Source organism: Microplitis demolitor, chromosome 7 (genome assembly GCF_026212275.2).
Source record: "Microplitis demolitor isolate Queensland-Clemson2020A chromosome 7, iyMicDemo2.1a, whole genome shotgun sequence".
NCBI lineage: Eukaryota > Metazoa > Arthropoda > Insecta > Hymenoptera > Braconidae > Microplitis > Microplitis demolitor.
The window spans coordinates 4,110,468-4,122,944 of record NC_068551.1 but is presented as its reverse complement, the minus strand read 5'-3'; the positions used below and the strand labels follow the sequence as shown (position 1 = coordinate 4,122,944).

At 27.1% G+C, this 12,477-nt stretch overlaps 1 protein-coding gene across 2 annotated transcripts in view; it reads right to left on the bottom strand.

Moving 5' to 3' along the window:
- Window positions 1-12,477, bottom strand: part of LOC103577066 (very low-density lipoprotein receptor) — a 35,624-nt gene that overhangs the window by 1,159 nt on the left and 21,988 nt on the right. Inside the window, exons 4-11 of one of the 2 annotated variants that reach the window (XM_014440247.2) lie at window positions 9,835-9,957; window positions 8,319-8,441; window positions 4,634-5,059; window positions 4,160-4,471; window positions 2,956-3,548; window positions 1,687-2,167; window positions 683-760; window positions 76-350 (exon numbers count right to left, since the gene is read on the bottom strand). In XM_014440247.2, coding sequence (XP_014295733.1) covers window positions 76-350; window positions 683-760; window positions 1,687-2,167; window positions 2,956-3,548; window positions 4,160-4,471; window positions 4,634-5,059; window positions 8,319-8,441; window positions 9,835-9,957 — 2,411 coding nt within the window. The remainder of the gene's footprint in view (window positions 1-75; window positions 351-682; window positions 761-1,686; window positions 2,168-2,955; window positions 3,549-4,159; window positions 4,472-4,633; window positions 5,060-8,318; window positions 8,442-9,834; window positions 9,958-12,477) is intronic. The other variant, XM_008557562.3, reaches the window with a different exon arrangement.

Below are 12,477 nucleotides of genomic sequence, written 5' to 3'. Positions count from 1 at the left end.
AAAAATGTTCATTTCAAGCAGAGCACTCTAATGTATATATTTGTTAAAACAAAAAAAATAATAATATGAACTTACTTCTTCGCCAACGGTTGCCGTAGGTAAGGGGAATCTATTTTTTTCGAGACTAAATTGATCTTCGGTAGTTTTCCTGTACACTGGATTATCGAAATTCATACTTGTGACATTGCGATGTAGATAATGCCTGTAGCATAATACTGCCACCAGTGCAAGTAATAGAAGACCTAAGGTTACAACACCAATAACTATACCAGCAACCAGTCCAGGATCTGTTGGCTCGGTGCCGAGATTACTGTTTCCGTTAGTATCAACTACATCCGCAGCTCCTGAAACTACAAATCTCATTTATTATACAATATATTATTTAAAACATGACAATGTAGTTTTGTTAATAATTAATATTATACAATGTCATGACATTACATAAATATTTAATACTATAAATGTTTTAAACATTACTTTCATAACAATAATAAATAACACTGGTCATAATCATTTAATTAAAATCTTAAGTGAACCCAATAAATTACTGCTTTTTAAATAAAATAATTTTTACTTAAAAACCCAAAATAAATTTAAAAAATATAAAATTTTAATTATGCTATAACTACCTCATTTAAAGTAATATTTATTTTACTCATTAAACTATTGCCCAAGTACTTACCCGTTGTTGAAACAACAGGCTCTAATTTTCTGAATGGTCGCGTAGATTCTTGTGTCGTAGGTTCCGTTGTTGTTGTTACTGATGCATCCCAATTAAAGATTTTTTTGTTTTCATGCATCGCCGATGCAAATAATAAATGCAAAATAATAAAAACAATACATAATAAATATTTGAAATAATAAAAAAATATAGGGGAGGCAAAATGGGGTACTAAATTTTCAGGGATATAAATTGAAAAAATTTTGAGCTACTGTTAAAAAAAAACATTTTTCGCGGGTAAAATTGAGTACTCTCTCAAAAGACGAAAAAAAAATTCTGGATATTAAATAAATTTTCTGTAAGAAATTTACATAAAGAAAAATTACAGGTCCCAAAATAAAAGTCATTAACATTTTTCGACTGACACTGAATTTTTTAAAAAGTATAACACTGACTTTAAATTGTTAGTTTTTTAATTATTACTCACTAATTTTTATTAACTTCAAAGTAGAAGATTTTAGTTGAATATTAAAATACATCTAAAGTAATTTAACCCGGAGTTCTTTTATTGTAAACGAATAAGAAAAAAAATCAAATTTATTTCATACTATTTTTTTACAAAAACAAAATTTTTCGAAAACGTAAAAAAAAAATTCAAAATAATGTTTCCTTATATTTACAGTAATGATTTTGGAATGTTTAAACATTACAAAAAACTAAAAAAAAATTTCTTATAAAATTTTGGGAGTACTCCATTTTGCCCCCCCCCCTTTTTTCCTCTTTTAAAAATTTTAATTTAAATGAATAAGCATAAGATTTTTTTTTACAAAAAGTATATAAATCATTACCCATTAATTAGCATGCACTAAAATATACTTTAAATTCATTCCTCAATATAATATTTAATTGCGTAAAATGCATATAAGTGTAACTTATATCTATATTGAGGTACGGGCATATTAAATGTATTCGAAGCAAGTAATGTAAAGTGAACAAGCTCTGCAAGCTTGACAGAATTAACTTACCGTTCTCGACACACATTAGACCATCGGGTAATAATCTTAACCCGTCAGGACAAGCGCAACTGAGCACCGGCGATCTAGAATTTATTTTTGGTGCTGGTAAACACAAATGACTACAGTGTCCATTAACAGCTTGACACTGATTAGTACCGTCAGGTTGTCGATATGGATGATAAACATGAACAACCATTGGATTTTGTAATGATCTAAGTGGCGTTACTGATTTAACTTCTTTTCCCGTAAATTTATTGGCTTTAAATATAGACTGTTTGTCCCAATCGGACCAGTAAACATAATCTTCAAAGGTAGTTATACTAAATGGATGTCTCAAATTATCTTGTGAATATAAAACAGTACGTCTTCCAGTACCATCGTAATTACAAGTTCCGATAATATGTAATTTAGCGTCAACCCAGTACACTTTTCTACCAACTAAATCGAGCGTTAAACCATTCGGCCAAGTGACTTCACTACCAACAATCACCTAAATTAAAATAAAAAAATAAATAAATGATACTGATACTCTCGTGTTAAAAAAATTACTTCCAAAAAGTTCGACCTGTGGAACTTCTTAACTTGTGGCGGATTAGAACTTTTAGTGGAACTTTTTTTAGCTTTTGCAATTTTGGTAGTAAAAAAAAAGTTTATCTACGCGCAGAGAATTTTTGAGTAAAAATTACCTATAAAGTTTGGTACTGTGACATCTAGTCAGTAACTAAATTTAGAGGATGCTGTTAGTAGAAATTGCACTTTATTCACATGCTATCGAGTAGTATATTTTACAATGTGCATGGAAAACATTTATATATTTACTACATGTCCTTAGTATCAAACTTTGTGGGTATTTTTTACTAAAAATTTATCGCGTGTAAAATTTTATATGAGCGAAATTTGAGTCACAAAAAAACGTTTTCATTAGAAAGCAATTTCCCCATAAGAATAAAAAAACATTCATAAAAATTTCCAAATTATAATTTTTTGAATTTTTTTGTTAAAACAATTTCATTTTATTATTTAAAAATTTAAAAAATTGTCAGATGTCCGCCAACTTTACTGTCATTCATCTTTTTTCATTTAAAAGTCACCCATATACGAACTTTTTTTTTCTTACTATCAAAATTACAAGATAAAAAAGTTTCACTCGAGGATCTAATCTGCGTCAAGTTTAGAAATTCCACATGTCGAATTTTTTTGTAATTAATTTTTTCTACACAGGCTTAGAGAGAGAATAAATTATTATTATTATAATAATCCAGGTTGTAAAATATATACCGATCGATGAGATCCATCCATTCCAGCTCTTTCAATGCGTGCCTCATCACCCCAATCTGTCCAAAACATCCATCCCTCTAGTGGATTTAACGCAATAGCTCTCGGCTCTTGTATTTGATCCTTTATCAATGTTTTACGCATATTACCTTCAAAATTAGCTAGCTCAATGGTATTCTTGCCAGCATCCGTCCAGTAAATATGATTATAAATCCAATCAACGGCAAGCCCATCAGTTGTCGTTGAATCTTTATCAATGACCACCGTTCTTTCATTACCTTCATCAATGGGAGCTTTGTAAATTTTTTTCTCATGAACATCACTCCAAAATATCATCCCCGTACGAAAGACAAAATCTAATGCCGTTGCCATTTTTGTGTTGTTAACAATGGCCGTCATTTCTTGTCTGTCAAGAGCAACTTTTCTGATGTCATGTCGCCGGGCGAATAAAAGACTAGCATGACCCTCGGCGGCTTTACAACGCGTCACATTCTTTGGATCTCTAAGATAACCGCGTGCACATGAGCATTTGAATGTACCCTTTTCGTTGAAACAATATTGGGAACAACTTCCGGGTTCAAGACACTCGTCTATGTCTGGAGAAAAAAAAAATTCATTTTAATTAATAATAATAATTAGGGTGGTAAAAATACAATTTTTTTTCTCGGAAAGTTTTCTCAAAAGTTTCTACTAGATATAAAAATTAGGAGTTTCCGCATCGCACTTTTCCATTTTTCATAAGAATAAGATGAAAATAATTTTTTTGCGTCTTCTGATTTTTACAACTAGCTAAAGATGCATCGTAGGAAAAATCTATAGACATATTTTTGTAGGGAATTGAATACTTTACAAAAAAAGTCTCTTAACATTTTTTGACAAATACATCTGTTCAAAAGTTAGAAAAATCAGAAGAAAATAGAAAAGCACGATGCGTTAATATTAAGAGCTCTAATTTTCATAGGCGTATTTTTATATCTAAATGAAATTTTTGAACCTATTTCTGAGAAAAAAAAATTGTTTTTTTTTAAACAGCCTACTAATTATAGTAAATGATGATAATGGAGATGGCGATTGATAAGTATGGATGTATGCTAATTTGATTGGATGGGGTTTTGATAGATTATTGGATAGTAATTTATGATATTAAGTAAGAGTATATGTAAATGTATGTAGATAATAATCGTAGGTGGTATTTAATCTCACTTACCGTCACACGTACGATTATCGATGAGCCGGTAACCAGGTCGACAGGCGCATCTGTAACCGATTGGCATATCAACACATATTTGTGTGCATTCCCCGTTGTTTTTCAAACATTCATTGACACCACATCGCTCTTGGCTCTCATCTTCCCAACCAATACAGTCTGGTTTCTTGTCACATACACGATCCAATGGTATACAAGAGCCTTCACTACACTCAAATTGTGTATGTGAATCACAGGGCGATGCTTTTGTCGTACAATTTTTCTCATCACTGCCGTCTTTACAGTCGGGGTTTCCATCGCATGATAAGTGCCCTAGATAAACAAAACAATACGTATTGTTGGAAAGAAAACAATAAACAAAAAAAACCGGCTATATACGATACGAAAATAAATATAGAAAATACAGGAATAACAAGACCGATAACAATAATAATACTCGGTATAAATGTCAGTATGATAATAAAAAGTATCTACCTAAAATACATGTCCGATCTCCACACTGAAATTGATCAGAACGACATGTTACGTTATGACATCTCTCTGGAGACTCATCCGAACCATTCGGACAATCTTTTCCATTATCGCAAACCCAAGTACGGTGAATGCAAGTTAGATCATCACAGCGAAATTCGTGCTCAGCACAGTGGGTAGGTCCGTCTACTTTTTTACACCCTTCCTCGTCTGAATGGTCCGAGCAATCATAATCACCATCACATCTCCAGCGTAATGGGATGCAGTTTCCCAAAGCGCACGTGAAATCGGTGTCAGGATTGCATGTTACTGGAGGACAATTTTTTTCGTCACTTCCATCATCGCAATCCTCGTCTTTATCGCACACCCAATTGCTTTGAATACATTTTTTGTTGGCACATGTGAACTGATCCGAGCGACATGTGTCATCTGATAGAAATTCATTTATTATTATTAATATTTTAATATTTTTTTTTTTATAATTAATTATGTATACAATTGTTGAAATAAAAAATTTTTCCAACAAAATAAGTAATTAGCTGTCTAATAATTTTTTGATTTTTTAAAAATTATAAATTACTAAAAAAAAAAATATTTTCAAAAATTGCACCAATATTTTTTTTTATTTTCTACATATGCATAATTTTCTTTTTTTTTTCTTTTAAATTTAAAATTGTGAACTATCTAGTAACTTCAGGATCATAAAAAATTTCTAATTACACTTGTAAAAATTTAAATATTATATTGTTGGAAAAAAATTATTTAACTAATATACATATTTAACTTTTTATGTTAAATAAAAGTAAAGTAACAAAACAGATAACAGAGAAAGAGAAAAAGAGAAAATTAGACAGAATAAGCTGACTACAGACTAAAAATTAAAAAAAAAAAAGCACAAATAAAATGTTATTCAAATTTATTTATTATTTAAATGACAAATTTACCACTCAATAATCACCACTGATATTAATTATATATATATGTGTATATATAAATAGTCTATGAATATATTACTTAATATTCACTAGCTTTGAACGTACGAATAAATACTGTGATAGTAATTTAAATATTTTTTATTATTTTAAAATTTTATTATTTAAATATCAGTACGTGACCGAAACAGGAAATTCGAGAGAGTTTGCTTTCACATTAGCAACGATAACAGTGGCATGTAAATATATACATGGAATTACATGATCTACAATATATATTCAACAGGCAATATAAAAGCACTGCAAATATCTACGGAAGAGACAACAGCCACCCAATAGTTAATATAGTAATTAAACAAACATTGTTAATATATATTAATAAATATAATAAATTAGTATATTTAATAGTAATTTAATACCATTAGTTATATTATGATACATTAAGTTATAGGTAAATTAATGTAATAAATTGATAAATTCATTTCCATAGCAAATATATATCAAATAAACTGTTGAAAATTTTCCTCGATATTCAAAGCAAAATACTTGATTTATTAAAGTTAAGTTACAAATTTAAATCTATTAGAAATATAAAATATTTATATATGAGTATTAATTAATTTACTTAATCGTTATTACATAAATATTTTATTTTTATATTACTTGAAATTTCTAGTCATAAATGTCATAAAAATTAAAATCACAATCTATTTTAATTTATTTTAATTAAATAACTGCTTTTTTACTGTCCGTAATTAAATTAATTTTGAGTACTATTAATTTTAAAGCTGACAGTACTTTGAAAAACCAGAATTTAAATTAAAATTTTTTTTTATGTGTAATTAGATTTTACATGCAATAAATTTCATAGCAAGACTAATAAACTGACAATTATCAAAAATTAATTGAAGATGTTTTCCAAAAAAAAGTTTGTACTATTTTTAAAATTTTTTGAATTGACATCCAATCGAATTTTTTTGATTAATCACCTACTTGGAGGGAAATTTACGATAACAGTTTTAATATATGATGGGAATGGTTCCCATAACGGTTACCGTAATAGTATGGGAACGATTACCATAAGATTTAAAAATTTCTCATATTATGGGAATTATTACCATAAAATATGATATAGCTTACCATCGGACATAAGAACCGTTCCAAGGTGAATATAGTATTTATTATTATGTAACGTTGGAACTATTTCCATGAGTATGGTAATCATTACCATAAGATACAGGAACTATTATCATAATTATAGGAATTGTTCCCATAGTTATGGAAACTTCCGAAAAATTACAGCATACATCCCATAATTCCAAGTAATTATTACCGTAACGGTATGGGATGATATTTCATAAACGTACTAAGAACCCTTACCCATACTTTTTGGGAAAAGTTTCCATAAGTATGGGAGCAATTCCTATCATTATGGTAACAGTTTCCATATCGCATGTGAAAGAATCATGGTAATGATTACCATACTCATAGGAATAGTTCCTACAAGCAAATAGTAACCGATACTATAACCACATTGTAATGGTTCCTAAGTGTATATGGGAATAAGCCCCTTATATTATGGTAACTATTCCTATAATACTATTGTAAACATAACCATCATATTATGATAATGGTTACCATAATAGTATGGTAATCATTCCCATAATGTATGGAAATTATTACCATAATATTACGGTAATGATTACCATAATATTATGGTAACCGTTACCATAATATTATGGGAATAGTTACCACAATAGTATGGGAATGGTTACCATAATATCATGGTAATAATTCCCATAATATTTAGAAATTATAATAATTTTTTTTTGTATATCACAAAATTTTAAGTATACAAAAAAAACGCTTATTACAAAAAAAAATTTATTATAATTTCTAAATATTATGGTAACAATTAACATAATATTATGGTAACCATTACTATAATATTATGGTAACCATTATCATAGTTACATGGTAACGATTACCATGATTCTATAGGAACTATTCCGATACCATATGGGAATTATACCCATAATTATAGGAATGATTACCATAATATATATGGGTGCCGTTCCTATAATCAACATTTGAAAAAACCGGTTACCATGCAGTATGGGAACCATTCCCATAATATATTGTAACTGTTACTACAATTTTCTCTCCGTGTAGTTTTAAAAATTTTATGAACAAATCAATATTCATGTAAAATTAATAACGTTTGTTAGATTTCATTGATACCTTTTAAAATATATGAAATTTTGAACAATGTAATTAATTTAACAGAGTCATGGTTGTTAAAAGCTCATGCATATAGTCAATAAATTGGCATAGAAGTGGTAATGAATATTTGTTGAGTGTGCTTTCGTGTATCCTTGAGGGTTGAAATACATGATATGAAGCAAACAGTACAACGTAGAAGTTGTACTACTACTAGTACTAGTACTACTACTACTACTTCTACTATTACTACTGCAGACTGCTATACATTGAATTGCTAAGTATTCGAGATCGATAGTTCTATCCTTGAGGGAAAATATATATTATATATTATATATGGATGAATGTATATGTATGAAGATAATGAGATAGTAAATAGTATAAGGGTATGATAGGTAGTGTTATTATACAATAAGACTGCATTTGGATGATAATCAAGGTACAGAAGGTGCGATTGTTAAATTGAATATATAGATTTTAAGTGAGTAATAATAATAACAGAGGCATTAATGCTGGATGCATATTAAGCAGCTTACTGCAGTCAGCCTCATCAGAACCATCTGAGCAGTCCGGGTTATCGTCGCACATCCAAGCCAGTGCCACACATTCGCCATTCCCCGAACGGCATGTGAACTGATCCACTGTACAATTTTTCGTATCTATAAATGCCCAAATTATTTATGATAATATTATTAATATGTTGTGATATAAATTAATATGTATTTATTATTTTAATAGTCATGATATGTGATTTATATATTTTTAATTTATGATATAAGATATATTACCAATTAATTATTTCAATTATTAGTTTTTTATGATAACGAGAATTTGAAATTCCCGCCCCCGCTTTTTCAAAATATTAAGTGACAGCCAACTGTCATCGTATTTAAATTTGATTAATTAATTTAAAAAATTTTGCAGATATAAATTTAAAAAAAAAAAAAAATTACTTTGAATTGTTATCAATTAGGAGTAAAACGAAATTTGGTAATAAAATTTAGCCGACAAAATTTAAAAATTCGAATTATAAAATATGATTTTACTAAAATTTAAAAAATTTCGTTTCACCCCTAATTGATAATAACTGCAAGTAATTTTTTTGTAAATTTATTTTTTGGCGAAATTGCAACTACGTTTCTTTTTAATTAATGCTACAATTTCTTTTTGAATTAATTGATAAAATTTGAATACGATTGACAGTTCAAGGTCATCGAATATTTTTAAAAAGTGGCGGGAATGCCCTTCAATAGAATAGATTTTTAAAATTTTTAATTATGAAATTATTTTTAAAAAAATTCAATTTTACGAAATTTTATAATTAAATTTTGAATTTTTATACATTTCATTAGTATATGTTTTATATGATTTATATATTAATAAATAATATATAAATATGACACCGATTAATTATTAACCATTAATTCAAATGTTGAGAAAAATAAAAAAATGTAGAAATTAATTTTTTTTTTAATTGAAAAAATAGTTTTTTAAAATTTATAAGTAAAAAAAAAATTTTATTGATTAATCTTTTTAAAAAAAAAATGTCAATAATGATAGCTTACGTGTGGTTATTAACTGGAGCAAATAAAGTACATAAAATATTATATAGTTATACTTTAGTTAAAAAGTTTATTTCATGGTCACTCGAATGACTTTCATGAATATTTAAATATTTAAATTATATGTTACGTTAAATTTATTTGAAATTTTAAAAATCGATATACAAAAATTTTCTCAACATTTTCATGCAATTATCCATTATTTTTAAAAATAAAATTAAATATTAAATTGTTAAAAGTAATCCCTGAAAAAAATAAATTTATGGATAAAAAGTTGTCAGATGAAAATATAATCGCAGTTAAGCCAATCATCTATTCCGTAGTGGGAAAATAAATCTAAAAATCAAAATAAACACTCTCTCATATTAATATTTAAAAAAATCAAATATATAATATAAACATAATATATATATTATTTATTATTCTCTTGTCTCTGACGCTGAACCGTATTATTATCATCATCGACCCAGACACCGATCGATAAACTTACTGTGACAATTTATTTCATCAGCTCCATTCTGACAATCATTTTGATGATCACAAATCCAGAATTTAGCGATACATTCACCTGGGCTACATTGAAATTCAGTATCTCTATTGCAGGGTATTCTTCCTTTGTATTCAATTTTATCAAACAAATCAATTATTATATTAAAAATATTACTAACAAAATTAATTAAATTCAAATTACATAATTACTATACACTGAGAGAAAAAAAATTTAATTTAAATAATTTTTTTTTTTGTTTCCATAAATACTTAAAATAAGTAATTTTTTTTTCTAAAACCTAATAGATAATTCTTGTTTTAAGAAAACTATTGCGACACTTTCCAATCATTGAGACTTTTGACAGTTTTCATATTATAATTTTTGAATTACGTTTCATTACTGGATAGCAACATCTTCAGATTCATTTAAATTAATATGAGTTCAACTGTAGCACCTGTCGGAGATTTACTCGGAAATATATAATGTATGCGATGTAAATTTGAAGTTGTTTTGACGTAAAAGTTCTGAATCGTTATTATTTATATTCCCGAAAATCAGAACGTTCTTCGTGCAACAGAAAAAAAAATCTACTGGATGCTGGTATGTCAGCCGAAAATCTTAGATCACTTCCAACCTCCAGAACTGTCCCTTAAGTTGCCCTAATTAATTAACTAACATTAATTTTTTTTATTTTCGTTGTTCGACAAACGCTCTGATCTTTAGGTACATTATTGTTTATTCTAGTCTACACTTTTGAAAATTAAAATAATCGGAGCTTCACATCTAAACTAATAAGTAATTAAAACACTTAAATCAACCATTTTTTCTTGAAAATATAAATTTTTTTCTCTCAGTGTAGGGGAAACCGGGGCAAGACGGCCCACCTGAGCCGATTATTATTCTCAGTGGCTTTTAACCATCAAGTCGATTTACTCTCGTCCAACTTTAACTCAATTCACCAAAATTTTGGTGAAGCTCCTGAAAAAAATTTTTTTTAGGGCAAGACGGACCCATCCGAAAAAAAATGAAAAAAAATTTTTTTTTTTTTAATTGTACAAAAATTTCCCGCATTATAAATGTTTATATTTTTTTCTTTAACACCTGTATTTACTTTTATATTACTCGAAATAACCTTTTTTGATATAATACGAGTAATTTGTTCACTTCTGTAGAAAAAAATTGTTTTAATTTTTTTCCAAACGATTGTTACTGTCTCTCCTGTCATGGACTGTATTCGGAATCAAAAGAATCATGGATTCAATGTCAAAAATGTAAAGAATGGGCTCACGATTCCTGTGCAGGAGTTGACGAATGTTTTTCCGATATGTACATTTGTGAATATTGTGAAGATTAATTAATAATACACTTAAATTAAATTTAACATCTAAAAAAGTATTTTTGTTACATTTTAATAGTTAATGTTGTTAATTTTATAAATATATTATTCATAATGTTACATATAATAATTACAATTGTTCTGTTGAATTCTATAACAAATTATATGAATAAATTAAAAGTTATTTAATAGAAAATAACTTAATTGATTAATAATTATTTTTCTATTGAATAAAAATTTGATTATTGGTATTTTTAACTTTTTCAAATGCTCTATTTTACTCCAAATCCATAGAATTAACCAAAAAATGATATTTCTATTAAATTAATCATGACTAGGTTATAATAATATGAAATACATTTTTTTTAGAATTTTTGAGTGGTTCATTTTGCTCCTAGTTTCACGTCTGGGCTAAAAATGAGTAAATAATCTGAATTTGTGATAATTAAAAGAAAATAAGAAAAAAAAAAATAGTTAATTCTTGAGGTCGGCCTTTTTGCCCCAGGGGCCGTCTTGCCCCGGTCTCCCTTACATTACATTATACTTATATATTTATTAATTGACTTAAACTATTAATAAAAAATAAATGGCGCCGTTAAAAATATACAAAGTGATAATTTAAATCCATAAAATATATAAACTGACTTTTCATTGCATCATCGATGGCTCGTAATCAAACTAGTAATTAGAGTGGAACTATGATCTCAATCTGTTTTGAAGTGAACGCAAAAACAAATGACCCGTAAACTTGTCTAATAAAATTATTATTAAGGAATAATTTAAATAATTTAATTTATATATAACTCCATACATATTTAAATAAAATATAATTACAAAACAAAGTTAATAATAAAATTTAATTAATTTGTCCGTAATTACTTATAAATAATTAATTAACATTCAATTTTACTTGATTTAATTTAAACATATTTATTATTTATTAAATATCAAATAACGCGTAGTAATTGAATGATATATTTGTAAATAATAATCATTAATAAAATAAAAATAATAAATATTATTATAACTGTGTTGAATATTGTATTATTAAGTATTTTCATTTCACTCTATTAATATTTACTTTGAAAAGTTGTACTGAGTAAACTCTTAATAAAACCATCTAAAGAATTCAATCAGATAAAATAAATATTGCATTTAAATTGCTCGAATATTTAAATAAAATTGTGCAATCTATTATTCTTAATGATAATAATGACCAATGAATCTCTTAAAATAACAAAACAAATACTATCATTTCATATATTATCATATTTATCAATTTATTTATTTATTTATTTATTTATTTA